General features: G+C 41.7%; 1 protein-coding gene across 1 annotated transcript in view; it reads right to left on the bottom strand.

Moving 5' to 3' along the window:
• LOC124615589 (beta-hexosaminidase subunit beta-like) overlaps positions 1-16,639 on the bottom strand; it is a 120,885-nt gene extending 104,246 nt beyond the window's left edge. The window contains exon 1 of the mRNA XM_047143575.1: positions 16,367-16,639. Coding sequence (XP_046999531.1) covers positions 16,367-16,573 — 207 coding nt within the window. The 5' untranslated portion in view covers positions 16,574-16,639. The remainder of the gene's footprint in view (positions 1-16,366) is intronic.
• Positions 16,640-17,180: the final 541 nt, after the last annotated feature.

Here is a 17,180-nt window from a genome sequence, read left to right as displayed (position 1 = left end):
GAAGAAGACCCTGATAATCCATCCTATAGTGCAGGAATGTATTGAGAAACTTTGATAGCCATTTCCCGTAAATTACAATTTTTCGAATATAAGGAACAATTTCTCAAAATCCACTCAAGCTAGAGAGATGAAATTTTTATACAACACTCCTAGTGGTCAAACTTACATTGTAACATTGCTATTTGGCACTATGTTCAGTAGTTTCATTTCAGTTTAATTATAAAGCAATTATTTGTAGAAAAAATTGGGTCATCAATAAAAAAAATAATAGGAAGGAAACTAGAAAAGATACTCCAAAATCCCTCTGTCATAACTGCAATACTAAACCACTATATATGTAAAAAAAATTCAAATTTTTCTATTTGGTAGTTTATTCATAAATGTTTCTCAAACTAAATGATTTTAACATGGGCAGCATAGGCACCTCCGGCTCCCCTTAAGGAGTCCGAAGTAAACAATCGGTTTACATTAGGTAATAAATGAGTATCACGGGAAAAGCAATATTTTGCGAAGTTGATCGTTCATTTTCATGGATTTGCCGAATTTGCAGGTAGTCCAAGAAAAATTATAAAAAAAATTAAGTGCCAAATGTCTTTTTCAGGGTGTCTTAAATTTAAAAATATATTTACACCAGCCGTCAAATCCTTCGCAATTTTTAACACTAGAGTTGTTATGTGCTAGATTAACTGTCACTATTCTGAAGCGTTATGGTGATAAGCAAGCGTGAGTGTGTTGACGTTACTCCATAGTTAATCGCGCTATAAAGGTTGTATCGACTATTCTGGTAGAGACATGTTGCGGAGTGGTTAGCTCACTTGCTTTATCAGGAAATTGAAAGAAAAATGTTTTTGTTACAAATGGGTTTACTGTTCTCTTAAAATATTCAGCTTTAAAGTTTATACATCTGTATATATTCGAACCGATAGTAGAAAACAATAGTTTCATTCTGTTGTCGGTACGTCAAAATATGGTTTTGATAAGATTCGACAGCTGTTTGAGACGAGAATTGTCCTTCACGCATGTTTCTTTCACACAAGATAACAAAAATAAGTTGTTGGGTGAATACCGGCAATGAAACGTGAATTCCACACATGTTTTTCGTTCAAACAATTATTCGACGCTCTATTTGACTGCTGGCATTATTATGCTTTAAGAATGATGCCACGTTTTCGGTTGTCTTTCCTGATTTCATGGATGACTTGGGGCCAAACAGTATTGCACACAGATACAGCATTAACTGTTCCTCCACATTCTGAAATAATGATCGCTTCATGGTCAGTGTAAACAGAGAACCAAGCGTTTACTTTGTTGGCGGCGTTTCGCGAACGAAACACTCTTATAGGTTTCCGTTCAATTTGGAACACCCGAAAAGAGTCGACTGCTGCTTACTTTACACAGTTCGTACGAATACGTTCAAGTTTAGTCTTCTGTTACTATTTTGTACGTGAATTTTGATTTCGTCTGTAGAATTTGAGGATTTCCTTAGATCGTGTGACACGAGCCTTTTTTTTTTTTTTTTTTTTTTTCTTCAACGTATCACGAATAGTGAGCCGTCAGTATCGACCGCTAGATTAAACGCATCCGCTACAGCGTGCTACCTCTTGTTTCCTCAAGGCCGCCTATCGTCAAGGAGGATGAAGAACATAGGCGAAGCCAGAGGGTAGGAGAGTGTGAAACGGAAGTGTGAACATTATCAGTCGGCGATTGCAGAGAGTGCGCCGACAGCTCAGTAAGCAGTAAGCATGGACGCTCCGTAGTACGAAGAAGGGAGGTGCGAGCACTTTGCTATTGCCAGATGCTTGCACCAGTTCTATCTCAGCTGTGAACATCGCGCCGTTTGGAATCTGCCGTGGGCAGCATGTTGGAACTGCGTTAGAAGGGATTCGTGTATTGTTCACAGGCAAGAGCTATTATTTGAATCATTATCTGGTCCCTTTTAGACTATGACGCCTTGCGCAATGGGACAGATTCCAGGATAACTCTGTTTTATAAGAAATTTAAAGGCAGTTAAATCAATCTTCTTTGCAACAACGGTTAAGTTTCTGCAGGAGGACGGAAGCTGTCAAAAGTGCAATCTGGGTGTTTTGTTTTTCATTGTGATTTAATACATTATTGTTTTCTTGCATACGAACTTTGGGAGTTCCTCTTTTCTTGTTCTTCAAATTTTTTCCATCATCTTTGGACATTTGCTCTCGCTCAAACAGCATACGTGACCATAACATCTCAATCTATTCGCTTCAATCGTATGCATTACTAGGATGTTCAGATTCATTCTCATGTATGTCTTCATTTTCAATTTTAAATATACAACATCTCCAAAATCTCGTGTCCATTGACATTAAGTTCATTTTAATTCTTCGAGTTATTTCTCATGTTTCTGCTCCATACGTCGCTTTAAACATCCTAATCGTAGAATGAGATTCTCACTCTGCAGCGGAGTGTGCGCTGATATGAAACTTCCTGGCAGATTAAAACTGTGTGCCCGACCGAGACTCGAACTCGGGACCTCTGCCTTTCGCGGGCAGGTGCTCTACCATCTGAGCTACCGAAGCACGACTCAGCTATGAGTACCGGGCGTGAGTCGTGCTTCGGTAGCTCAGATGGTAGAGCACTTGCCCACGAAAGGCAAAGGTCCCGAGATCGAGTCTCGGTCGGACACACAGTTTCAATCCGCCAGGAAGTTTCATCCTAATCCTAGTTTCTGATCTGGTATGTGCCCCATAAAACTCTATTTATTTCTTTGGCTGCTTGTCTACCTTCGCGAATGTGGTACCTAATTTCCCATTCGCTGACTCCATTTATTTTAATGATGACTCCCAGACTATTGTGAGAGTTCGCAGACATTACTAGCCGAAAAGCTAACGTCAGGTCGTGATTCACGCCTCCTGTAGCCGAAGATTTCGTTTTCACTAAATTAACGGTTAAACTCCACTTTTTCTTTTTCTTCTCCCTCTTTCGAATAACCCATTTGGAGGGAACGATGAATCAACTTTGGCTACCCTTCATTGTATTAGATTTCCTTAGTTTCCAAATTTCCTTCATCCTTGTAGAGTGTTGTTCCCTTTCTTCTTGAATCCACTTTCGTCTAGTTGTTTTCTTTCTCTCCTGATATTCTGCCTTTTGAACTGCCTGTCTGAAATGTGTTCTGTTTTCTATCGTGTCTATTGTAATTCCAGCGTTTTCCAGGTCCTTTTCAGTCTCTCTGACCCATGCAGGCTTGGTTTTGTAGCTATTGAGTAATATGAATATCCGCTTCGTTAGTGTGTTGTTATCCATTCGGAATATGTGTCAAAGAAAAAAAAACGAACTGTAGTCTTCTCTTCCTCTACATCAGTTTTTCAGTTTTCAAGTATAGCTCTCTGGTTCAAAAATGGCTCTGAGCACTATGGGATTTAACTTCTGAGGTCATCAGTCCCCTAGAACTTAGAACTACTTAAACCTAACTAACCTAAGGACATCACACACACCCTCATGCCCGAGGCATGATTCGAACCTGCGACCGTAGCGGTCGCGCGGTTCCAGACTGTAGCGCCTAGAACCACTCGGCTACTCCGGCCGGCCAGCATCTATGGTTCGAGCTCTTCCTCGCGTTTTTGAACATTTAGAATAGCGCCGGCCGGAGTGGCCGAGCGGTTCTAGGCGCTACAGTCTGGAACCGCGCGACCGCTACGGTCACAGGTTCGAATCCTGCCTCGGGCATGGATGTGTGTGATGTCCTTAGGTTAGTTAGGTTTAAGTAGGTCTAAGTTCTAGGGGACTGATGACCTCAGAAGTTAAGCCCCATAGTGCTCAGAGCCATTTGAACATTAGAATATATTTCTACTGCAATCTGCGTTGGTGTATTTTATTGCATTAAAAGGCTCCCTTCTTTCTTTGATCATACAACCACGTGTGTACATATATTTGCAGCAGTAATGGGTTTCTTCGTTGTATCTATTCCCGTTTAATGATTCAGTTTCAATAAAAGAAATGCAATTGCTTTATTTTGCCATGTACTCTTCAGCTGCCAAATATTTACAGCTATCGCCGTATATCGACGTGATGCAGTTTGCTGAGCCAGAGCAATCTCTCTACATAAATTTCGTTACTGTTTAGCAGGAATAAAAAGTTCTTGCTCTGGGCGCTTACCTTCATAATGTACAGATAAGAAATACATTTGTCTTGCACGAGGCCCATTACATGTCTATTAATTACTCCGACAGCATTCCTGGTTAAGATCTGTTGATATGTTTCCTCCATAAACTTTTCAGTGACATTCCCGTTGCGCTTACAGAAGCACTACCTTTCCCATTAAAATTACCGAGTCAGATCGCGTTATCCGGTACTCATGTCTGTAAATTATCTGAAAATCAGGATAAAACTTGTTTCGAAATTTGAATTGAACATGTATCTTAATTTGTATAGACGTCGGAAGTTTGTCAGGGTTTTAAGTTCTTGTCCCATAAATTTACTAAGGCAAATGCCGCGACTGTTCTTTTGTTAAGCGCACGACATGGCTCGCTTGCTCCTCCAGTGTTGCTAACATCAGAAGCTATGATCCGACCTGACAACTTCATTGTTTCTCGGACAACTTTCCACCGTCATATGTTAACGGAAGATCCCGCTGGGAATCACAGAAAATTATTCTAGTCCGGCGTAAAATTATGAGGCGGGTTTAGGACTTCTATTCAGTTACTCTTAGACCAGTCTGGTATGTCACTAGAAGACAGCAAAAGTAAAGCTAAAGGTTTAAATCTCACGCTTAAAAAATGATTCACGTAGAGGATTGTGCAGACAATGATCATTTGACCGTCGCACAGACTCCCACATATAGGGCATAGAAATGGGCATCCCTGTCGTTGACAAGCAACTGAAAGACTTTAAAACGAATAAGTGGCCAGGTCTGGATAGAATCACAGTTCGTTTTCACACAGAGTGCTTCTGGGCACGGGTCCCACACTATACTTGCATTGCATTTATCGCGAGTCTCCGAGCGACAGGAAAGTCCCAAGCGACTGGAAAAAAAAAAACGCGGGTGACACCTAAGGAGGGTAAAAGTATGAATCCGCAAAATTACAAACCAATATGTTTGAGATCAGTTTGTTGCAAAATTCTTAAACACATTCTTACTTCGAATATAATAAAGTTTCTTGTGAGAGATAAGCTTCCGCCACAAATTTAATAGAATTGAAGTGTTCCTTTCCGAGTGATTAATAGAATATGCCCCAAACGTTTAATTAATGTAAAAGACATTAAGAATAAATTTTCTCTTTGTAAATAAATCTGTAAGGTCATAATTTAATAAAAGGTGTACAACTTGCTTCCGCAGTTTTTTCCCCAACATTTGAGGCTTTAGTGAAACAAATTGGTTACACATGTATCATTCAAAGTACTTTCCATCGCTGGCCACTACTTTCTCCCATCTTTCGGGCAGTGTACGAATCCCGCGTCGAAAAAATTGTTCATCTTTTGATGCGATCCACGAATCGATCCAGTTTGTGACTTCTTCATGAGATCGGAAGTGTTGGTCAACCAGGCCATGCGCCATTGATCTAAACAGGTGATAGAGGGAGCAATGTCTGGAGAATACGGCGGGTGGGGTAGGACATCCCATTTTAACGTTTCCAAGTACGTTTTGACCTCTTTTGCAACGTGGGGTCGAGCGTTGTCGTGCTGAAAAATCACTTTAACGTGCCTCTCGCTATATTGCGGCCGTTTGTCTTTCAATGATCTCTCAAACACATTAATTGCGTTCGATAACCTGTGATTGTTTCACTTGGTTTTAAGACATCATAGTACACGACGCCGAGCTGGTCCCACCAAATGCAGAGCATGATCTTGGAGCCATGAATATTCCGTTTGGCCGTCGACGCGGAAGCATGGCCGGGATATCCCCATGATTTTTTGCGTTTAGGGTTATCGTAATGAACCCATTTTTCGTCCCCAGTCACAGTGCGATGCAGAAATTGCTACCGTTTTTGCCACTGAAGCAAATGTTCACAAACACACAAACGCCGTTCAACGTCTCTTGGTTCCTTCTTTCTGAATCATGCCCATAGCCTTGAGACGTTTTGAAATGGGTTGCTGTGTCACTCCCACTATTCGTGCCAATTCTTCTCGAGTTTGACGCGAGTCTTCACTCAGCAATGTCTCCAATTCTGCATCTTCGAAAACATTCTCTCTTCCACCACTATGTAGCTCTACGACGTTAAAAATCACCATTCTTGAAGCGTTGAAACCATTCACGACACGTTCTTTCACTAATAGCGTCCCTACCATACGTACTTAAGAGCATTCGATGAGACTCAGACGCTGTTTTCTTCATATTGAAACAAAACAGCAACACCTCCAGCAAATGACGAGAATTAGGCTCGTAAAGTGACATTTTCAATCAAGAACAACATTATGATGCAGACATTGCATGTTTGAATGAGGTTATGTTGACCGAGGTCCAAGCTAACTGCCTGACGTCTGCGATCTGTTTCTTTCGACCGCTGTTGTCGCCACCTGTCGGCAAACGGCGGAAGCAAAGTTGTAGACGTTGTATAAAAATATATTTTTGTACTGTTCATATAAAGAGTGTTCCAGAGGAATGTTTATACATCGAAACTTTCGATAAAAAACGCTCTTTTAAAGCAAGGCAGCTGCCGTAACTTGTTTAGGACTATATAAAAGTAGACGCTGTGATTCTCTCTCTCTCGTTTGTTTCCTATGGGCGTTTCATAAAATATAAGTGTCGCTCTCGTATCTGTGACTTTTGGTTAAATAATTGTATTAATTTTATTATAGTAGCCCTGTTTGAATCTACTGACCTCTTCCTTTAACGTCACATCTCCACTCATTACGTTGTATTTTCAGAATCTTTTCTGTCTGCGGCGAAAGAGAGTCGTCGACAAATTGTTTGGTGACCACAGCACCATATTATTATATGATATTATGTGCATCAGACTGTAACTGCATAAAAAAGAAAAAAAAGGAAGTGCAGAGTTAAACATCCTATCGACAAGGTCATTACAGATGGAGCACAAACTTGCTTTGGAGAGGGAAACCGACGGCATCCTCCTCAAAGGAAAAATCCCGGCGATCACTTTCGGCGTTTTGGTAAAAAATAAAAAAAATAAAAAACGCTGGAAAGCGTAAATCACGATGGGCAAGCGGTGAGTCGAACCCTTCACCATCTACAAGCGAGTCCAGTGTGTTAACCACTACGCCAACTCGCTCGAGAGAACATAATTAAATTAAGGCTGGCCGCCCAGAACTAGATTATCCCTGGTTTCGCAAACCACTTAGGGAAAATGTCGGGATGGATCCCTCGAAATGGACACGTCGCTAATAACTTCGTCGGCGACGGGACGTTAACCACGATGTCCCCTTTTTTTCGGCCCACAGCTTCTAAGAAAGCAAGGGCGGAAACGTACAGCACCTCGTCAACGTTATTCCGTAGTTAATCGCGCTATAAAGGTTGTATCGACTATTCTGGTAGAGACATGTTGCGGAGTGGTTAGCACACTTGCTTTATCAGGAAATTGAAAGAAAAATGTTTTTGTTACAAATGGGTTTACTGTTCTCTTAAAATATTCAGCTTTAAAGTTTATACATCTGTATATATTCGAACCGATAGTAGAAAACAATAGTTTCATTCTGTTGTCGGTACGTCAAAATATGGTTTTGATAAGATTCGACAGCTACTTGAGACGAGAATTGTCCTCCACGCATGTTTCTTTCACACAAGATAACAAAAATAAGTTGTTGGGTGAATACCGGCAATGAAACGTTAATTCCACACATGTTTTTCATTCAAACAATTATTCGACGCTCTATTTGACTGCTGGCATTATTATGCTTTAAGAATGATGCCACGTTTTCGGTTGTCTTTCCTGATTTCATGGATGACTTGGGGCCAAACAGTATTGCACACAGATACAGCATTAACTGTTCCTCCATATTTTGAAATAATGATCGCTTCATGGTCAGTGTAAACAGAGAACCAAGCGTTTACTTTGTTGGCGGCGTTTCGCGAACGAAACACTTTTATCGGTTTCCGTTGAACTTGGAACACCCAAAAAGAGTCGACTGCTACTTACTTTACACAGTTCGTACGAATACGTTCAAGTTTAGTCTTCTGTTACTACTTTGTACGTGGAATTTTGATTTCGTCTCTAGAAATTTTTGAGGATTTCCTTAGATCGTGTGACACGAGCCTTTTTTTTCAACATATCACGAATAGTGAGTCGTCAGTATCGACCGCTAGATTAAACGCATCCGCTACAGCGTGCTACCTCTTGTTTCCTCAAGACCGCCTATCGTCAAGGAGGATGAAGAACATACGCGAAGCCAGAGGGTAGGAGAGTGTGAAACGGAAGTGTCAACATTATCAGTCGGCGATTGCAGAGAGTGCGCCGACAGCTCAGTAAGCAGTAAGCATGGACGCTCCGTAGTACGAAGAAGGGAGGTGCGAGCACTTTGCTATTGCCAGATGCTTGCACCAGGTCTATCTCAGCTGTGAACATCGCGTCGTTTGGAATCTGCCGTGGGCAGCATGTTGGAACTGCGTTAGAAGGGATTCGTGTATTGTTCACAGGCAAGAGCTATTATTTGAATCATTATCTGGTCCCTTTTAGACTATGACGCCTTGCGCAATGAGACAGATTCCAGAATAACTCTGTTTTATAAGAAATTTAAAGGCAGTTAAATCAATCTTTTATGCAACAGCGGTTAAGTTTCTGCAAGAGGACGGAAGCTGTCAAAAGTGCAATCTGGGTGTTTTGTTTTTCATTGTGATTTAATACATCATTATTTTCTTGCATACGAACTTTGGAAGTTCCTCTTTTCTTGTTCTTCAAATTTTTTCCATCAACTTTGGACATTTGCTCTCGCTCAAAACAGCATACGTGACCATAAAATCCCAATCTATTCGCTTCAATCGTATGCATTACTAGGATATTCAGATTCATTCTCATGTATGTCTTCATTTTCAATTTTAAATATACAACATCTCCAAAATCTCGTGTCCATTGACATTAAGTTCATTTTAATTCTTCGAGTTATTTCTCATGTTTCTGCTCCATACGTCGCTTTAAACATCCTAATCCTAGAATGAGATTTTCACTCTGCAGCGGAGTGTGCGCTGATATGAAACTTCCTGGCAGATTAAAACTGTGTGCCCGACCGAGACTCGAACTCGGGACCTTTGCCTTTCGCGGGCAAGTGCTCTACCATCTGAGCTACCGAAGCACGACTCACGCCCGGTACTCACAGCTTTACTTCTGCCAGTATCTCGTCTCCCACCTTCCAAACTTTACAGAAGCTCTCCTGCGAACCCTGCAGAACTAGCACTAGCACAGAACTGTAACTTTTGGTTAAATAATTGTATTAATTTAATTATAGTAGCCCTGTTTGAATCACGAAATCTACTGATCCTTTAACGTCACATCTCCATTCATTGCGTTGTATTTTCAGAATCTTCTCTGGCTTCTCTGGCTGCTCGTCGATAAAATTGTTTGGTGACCACAGCTGAACGCTACTAGTATTCACTTGGTATTTACTTTATCACACCTTTATTTCAGCGTCCCTGAGATCTCTTTTACCGATATTTTCTGTCAGTATCCGGGCAATGTAATTACGCAAACTGTAATTTTGAGATTGGTCACTGACCTCTAAACAATGCTGTCGGTCAACGTTCTCGTCGGTCCGATGGGCATCTGATGCTGGATGGCGGAATGCAATTTCATTATTAACAATAGAAAAAAAATTATATGCACCATTCTACCATTTCAGGAGCTTTGCCACCAGCAGAAGTGATTAAAAAGTTTTTTTAAAATATCAGTGCTATTATAGAATGCTCATCGATTTCGAGCAGTAGCGTTTGCTGTACTGTAGTGATTGCGTCACGAACGCATTGCGACCTAGGTTGCTTGTCCGTGACAGTGCTCGAGTTTACGATGTGCCCACACACGCCGCGTATGGGTGCCTTCCGTTTCTGAACTACATCGCTTCGGAGGGCTTGCAGTTACACGCCCCCTTATTGACTAGTTGGTAGCGGCAAGCAGAGTAAAACTTCAGGGTCAACTCTTGTTGTATACAGTTATAATTTTATCATGAAAAACTTGGACAGTTCGATGTCCTACCACATTTGACAGCACTGATCAGATATCTACACAATAGTCACCTTGCGGCTGTGAGCACACGCGCTGGCACGTCTGATTTCTTCATTGTATCGAAGGTGCCTGATAGAGTTGTATTCTATTCCTCCAACTGCACATCATCTATGCATAACATGACATTAGGAAATGTCTTGATGGTTGGACTAAAGGCACCTCTGATTTGCTGATGACACCGTGCTCTTAGCCAACAGTGAAGATGAACTTGCTGACCTACGAACAAACGTAAAGGACAAAAGTCTTATCATATGGATCAGACATCAATCTCAGCTAGTCGAAGCTCAACAGTTTGCGACATGGGAAGTTGTGAAGAGGAGATAAGGCGGCGGATCACACTAGGATGAGTGGCGGCGAAACAGCTGACCGAGATCAGGCACAACGGAACAGTAACGAACACCACAGAGATCCGGCTTGTTGAACAATTCGTGGCTTCATTATTTTTTGGTTGCGAAATATGGGCCCCTCAAGGCCAGACACAAGCAGCGTATTGATGCATTTCAGCTTTGGTGCTGGCAAAAGATGCTGAGCATAAAACGAACCGAAAGAAGAACAAATGTATCCATTATTGTGCAACTCAAAATCTTCAGGTGCTTCTATTCTCCTGTCAACCAAAAAATTCTCCAGTTCTTTGGTCATATTTTGAGAAGAGACGGGGAAAATCTACAGAAAATGGAAGGAAAGGCGAGCACGTGGATGGACCCGATAAAGATGATCTCCGGTCTAGCTCTTCATCAGCCTCTACGTTGGTTGGCCGCAACAGAGATTTGAAGCGACGACCTCGCAAACTAGAGTTTAATGCTTTCGCCGTGTCGCTCCGTTTGTTATGAACGACTAAGTACACTGTCCCAAGGCTGACATTAGACAAAATGAGCAACACCCGCGATTCTTGTACAAATCTACCGCCCGGTAATAAGGTTACTTATGCGATATTGTCGGATATATGTAGAGATTTCAACCCGGCTCATTTGTTGGATGATTATCGATGACACGGCTCTGCCCAGTCTGCTCTGCTGAATTCATCACCGGAACTTCAGCGACTAATACAAATTTCACCCCACTGTTCCAGTATCCCAGTCGCACCTTTCGACATTTAGAAAACACGTTTCACCGAGCGTAACTCTTCTGGCGTACAGTTTTCGGGTGGAGATGGCTTTTTGAAACGAGCAGATTTCATGTTTACTGTCACTTCTTTTGACCAGAGGGCTTGAATTTGTCCTGTGAACGCTACATCAAAAATATTTAGTATTTTTTAAAATATGGTTTGTCTAATTCAATACTGGGCACACCTAATATGTGTGTATTGTCTGAACTGTAATTTTGGAAATTTGTGGTAAAGTCTTATGGGACCAAACAGCTGAGGTCATCGGTCCCTAAGCTTGTACACTATTTAATCTAACTTACGCTAAGTACGACACACACACACCCATGCCCGAGGGAGGACTCGAACGTCCGACGAGGGAAGCCCCGCGGACCGTGACAAGACGCCCAGACCGCTCGGCTAATCGCGCTCTGAACTGTACGACTAACCCACTTAAACGAAGTGAAAAGCTGAGAAAACTGTTCAAGCAAAAAGACTGGCGCTTCATTACAGGATACAGTCAATCTAATTTAAGATTTCCATGGATTTCCCCAAATTATCCCACGCGAACACGTGATTCCTACAGTTGGCTGTAGCATGAGCCAGTATGTAGTCTGCATGTTTATTGCTGTTATTCCTGCTTCAAACCTACTTCAGCACGCGCTGCATAATAGAATTCTTCTTTGTGTACACATTATTTCCATTCTTTCAGGGCGGGTTCTTTTTCCATCTTCAGACCAAGTGGTTCCCATGTTCCAAGGTTTTCCTGCGAGGCCAACAGTGCAGTTGTGAATCTTCTGTCTAAAATATTTTCTAGCTTGTATCTACTCTTGTGTTTTCCTACTCCTGTAAGGTCCATTTTCTTTGTTCAATGTCAACTTTACTGCCAGTTTCGTGGACATCCTATACTTCTTCATTTCAAACCGAACAACACACAAATTGAGCCCATATCATAGAAATATTTTATAAATTAACGAAGAACATTTAGAATAAAAGAATCATTCATTAAAAACACTACAACACTGTCATATAACCTGAGTGTCTTTATGCAGCGGAATGTCCAGTCCTCCCCTTGTGGGAGAGTTTGGGGGAAAAAAAGAGAAAAAAATGGAAGTGAGGATACTACGGAAAATCCTTGGGCCAAGAAAATTTGGAAGTACGCGAACGAGAAGAAGTAATGAAGAAATCTACACCCAAAATGAAAAAGTGATGTTCTCAGGAAAAGGAGGATCTTGTTGTATCATCACATGTTTGGATGAAACTTAAAGAAAACTAACTAAAAATCTCACAATTTTGAAAAAAATCTAAAAACACGAATCACTTGGTTCAGACGCACCAACTTTTCAGAAGAATATATATGAAGGTAGTATCTGTTCCCAAAAGAGCAGATACCATTGATGACCGCACAGCTTTTCTAGAATGAAATGATAACTAAATAGACACCCAAGCTGCAAACAGACTTTGACATACATCGCCGGCCGCTGTGGCCGAGTGGTTCTAGGCCCTTCAGTCCGAAACCGCGCTGCTGCCACGACCGCAGGTTCGAATCCTGCCTCGGGCATGGATGTGTGTGATGTCCTTAGGTTAGTTAGGTTTAAGTAGCTCTAAGTCTAGGGGATTGATAACCTCAGATGTTAAGTCCGATAGTGCTTAGAGCCATTTGATATACATCACTGGGGACATGCTGAAAATGTGTGCCCCGACCGTGACTCACGAGTCTCACGGAGAGCATGGAAGGGATTAGTCCCTGCAGGCGCACTATCATATGTGCCCTCGGTTGCTCAGATGGCCAGCCGGCACGGAAGGTCAGCGTGTTAGGTCAGAGAGCCAGTTGGCCTTTGTAATTAAAAAAAAGAAAGAAACTGAGTGGAAGGATCAACAAACGAACTTTAACGGATGTCATGTGACGTCCGCAACGACCAAATACAAAGATCGACAACGAAAAAAAAAAGAAAGAAAAAGATGTAAGCGGGAGATCCCGGGTTCGATTCCCGGTCGGGGCACACATTCTCAACATTTCCCCAATGATGTATATCAACGCCTGTTTTCAGCTAGGGTGTCTAATTACCTTTTCAAAAGAAGATTATGGAACTCTTGAGTTTTCAGGGACAGGCCAGAACGCGCATCGCTGTACGGGCAAATGAAAGAAGAACAGACTGAAAGAACTGAGAATCAGGAAAGGTCCACAGGTGGCCGAAATGGAAGAAAGAAAGAAAAATTGTATTATTCTTGATTTCTTTACTTGTCTTTTCTTTGTCATTGTATTTTTGTTTTCATTATTATTACTGTCGGGCTATTTTAGTTTACAGTTTTGCTACGCTGATTCCAAATTTTAAAAAGTTCTGGATACGTTATGATACGTATGGCATCATATTATTATATGATATTATGTGCATCAGACTGTAACTGCATAAAAAAGAAAAAAAAAAGGAAGTGCAGAGTTAAACATCCTATCGACAAGGTCATTACAGATGGAGCACAAACTTGCTTTGGAGAGGGAAACCGACCGCATCCTCCTCAAAGGAAACATCCCGGCGATCACTTTCGGCGTTTTGGTTAAAAAACAAAACGCAGAAAAGCGTAAATCATGATGGGCAAGCGGTGAGTCGAACCCCTCACCATCTACAAGCGAGTCCAGTGTGTTAACCACTACGCCAACTCGCTCGAGAGAACATAATTAAATTAAGGTTGGCCGCCCAGAACTAGATTATCCCTGGTTTCGCAAACCACTTTCGGAAAATGTTGGGATGGATCCCTCGAAATGGACACGTCGCTAATAACTTCGTCGGCGACGGGACGTTAACCACGATGTCCCCTTTTTTTCGGCCCACAGCTTCTAAGAAAGCAAGGGCGGAAACGTACAGCACCTCGTCAACGTTAATCCAGCTATCGGGTATATGATGCCTTTACTTTTTAACTATTTATTGGCACTCATTATGAAGTTAGAAAGCGCCTATTGTAACTAACATCACACATCTTTCGTAGAACATGTAAGCAGCTCATGGAGGTTCGTAGGTGACACATTATCATGAAGTGCCATTGCCTTCAATCTTACGCTATTAACGTAGGAGTTTGGTTGCTTTTGCAACGCAGTTTTACGTATTAAAGCATAAAGAAGCGTTAATAAGCGCCTGAGAATATTATTTTACAGTTTTCCAACTAACAACGCTTCTTAAACACTTGAAAAGCTAGATGACACTGAAGATTGTATCTTGGTTGTCTCGACAGAAAGAAGTGCCCTTGCATCAGAACGCGTCTTCCCCAATTTACTACGCTCTCGTGGCTTTTGAATCACAAGGTCATTTTATAATCCGTATTTAGGGTGCCTGTTCTTCGCGGCCATTAACTCCACAAAGCAAAGCAATTGATGACTAATACTTAAAGGCAGCGACCCTGCGGTGAAACAAAATCATCAAAGATAAAGAGAGAACATTAGCGCACTGCAGCTTTGGTCGCAAATTGGGATATCGCAATGGCAGCTTTAACTGAACCGTGACAAGTGTCAAACAATGGTCTTTCACGTAATTTGAAGTTCCCCGCCTCTCCACCTTCAATTTAGATAATGTATAACATTGCTGCGGATTCCGAAAGAACAGACATCGTGCATTCGTATAATGGCCTTGCATTTGGACGTAGTGTGCTTCATCTTCGTGAAGTCATACACATTTTCCGAATTTTTCTTCCTCTGAAGAGGGAATATTATGTTTTCCATGAATCAACTATTTACGTACGAATACAGCATAAGACACTATATATATTTTTTGTCGTCATCGTCTTCAGTACAAAACTGATTTGATGCAGTCTCCACACGCCTCCATTCTGTGCAAGTACTTTAATCTTTGCATAACTATTGCAACCTACAGGTACATCCAATTGAACATGCTTACTGAAGTGGAGAGAGCCGGCCGGAATGGCCGAGCGGTTCTAGGCGCTACAGTCTGGAACCGCGCGACCGCTACGGTCGCAGGTTCGAATCCTGCCTCGGGCATGGATGTGTGTGATGTCCTTGGGTTAGTTAGGTTTAAGTAGTTGTAAGTTCTAGGGGACTGATGACCTCAGAAGCTAAGTCCCATAGTGCTCAGAGCCATTTGAATTTGAAGTATAGAGAGAGAGAGAGAGAGAGAGAGAGAGAGAGAGAGAGAGATTTCCCTCCACCAAACTGACTATTCTATCTGTCCAACTTGTTCCTGATTTCTTGGATTTTTTGCCTTAAAAGTCTTCCAAACGTATTTTATTTTCAGAGGTTCTTTGTTACTTTCGATTCTTTGATGTTTATTTCTAGTTCTTTTCTTGTTTCTATAATACATGCTATTGTTTACTTTCTTCCTAAAATACAGGAATATTTGTTTTATTAAACTACACTCACTCATTCGACAGAGGCGTGGAAACATGATTAGCCTTCACCTTGCCGTTATTTCCGATATTTTCTGTGTATTTGGGTATATATCATTACTTTTTATTTTCCATTTCTCGTTAGTTTGTATGGCACGTATTTTTACAATAATTCATATTTCAAGTATCTGGGTTCTGCCTACCTTATAGTTTATCATTAAGCATTGACAAGCATTACTATCATTATCATCATCATCTACAACAACAACCGATACCTCTCAACAGTAACTGTTTACCAATATCGTCGCACAGTAAACAAACAAATCTCCATCTGAGCTCACAGCATTATGTAAAAGGCAAAGAAATAATGGAATAACTAAATACCAGGAAGGATATAGGTGGGAAAGAGTTTGTGCAACATCTTTAAACGCGAAAATCGGAAGAAGAACAAGCAGAATACAATATAAGTACACATAACCAGTAATACAATCAATACACAACAGGCGAAGTGTAGTATCTAAACGAAATTGTTAATTTTGCTCAGGCCAGGTACAGAATCCAAATTGCTATCCATTTTTAACGATGTACGTATGGAAGATTCAAATACATATTACAATTGAAGTTGCGTAAAAGTTTGAAACGCGCATTGGCACAAAAATACATCTGGCTAGTTGCTTAGGTCGTAGAATAATAGTATAAAATAACGGAAAAGTCTGGATATCAAAGATCTGTTTTCAGTGATGAATGTAATTGTACAAATTTGCTGTTGGTTGTGAAGGAACTGACAGCTGTTAATTTGTGTTGGCGCACGCATTACCTGGAATGTGAAGTTGCCTGGAACAATCAGCACCGACTCTCCAAACCGCTGTTCATTCTGCGGTTTGGGCCATACAGCTCCTTGTGTCGCCTTGACGGTAGGACCGGGTTCCGTAATGTATCTCGGAAGAGGCTCTGCTGCCGTTACGCTAAGCAGAAGCCCAACACAAACACACGCACAGAGAACGACTTCTACCTTCTTCCCCATGGCAGGCGGAACTGACTAGCGAGTGCACGAGCAGACGAATTTCTTCGCTACATGCCAGTGTCATTAGCTGCGTTCGCAGTGACGTCACGTGATGTGCGCGATCGCAGCGCCACTGCGGCCTGCAGAGGAACTCTGTGTTGTGGAAACGGGCGGAGTGTATTGACGCTGCTCGCTTTAAGCAATCGGTCCGCGAGGAGCAAAACAGTTCCTCCTGCAGCGCTGGCACGTGCTGGCGGGCTCTCGCTTAGTAGTCCTCACGATCAGGGAACTGCGTATTATGCTTTCACGGCTGCTTTTTCAACTTACACATTTCTTGTATGCGAGCGGCGCGAATGTGTTATTATGGGGGGAAGTAAAAGCGCCTCACTGGTTTTTGTGGTGCATCACTGTAACATAATGTTCGTGAAGTCAGTCTCTGTGTTATTCTTAGCTGATGTTATTCCCCCTTCTCTCTTCCCTTACTCAGCTTGCTGTGGTTTGCTGATTCCCTGTTCCGTTACGAAGTGTCGGGTTTTCTGTTGATGGCAGGAACGGGCGAATTTACCATACTGGAATCTTGCGTTGCAATGTCTAAATTTGTACATAAGCGTGATATGTATGGAAATTA

The sequence above is a fragment of the Schistocerca americana genome, chromosome 5, assembly GCF_021461395.2.
Source record: "Schistocerca americana isolate TAMUIC-IGC-003095 chromosome 5, iqSchAmer2.1, whole genome shotgun sequence".
NCBI lineage: Eukaryota > Metazoa > Arthropoda > Insecta > Orthoptera > Acrididae > Schistocerca > Schistocerca americana.
Note: the sequence above shows the minus strand (reverse complement) of the source record. Positions and strands in the feature narration are given on the sequence as shown.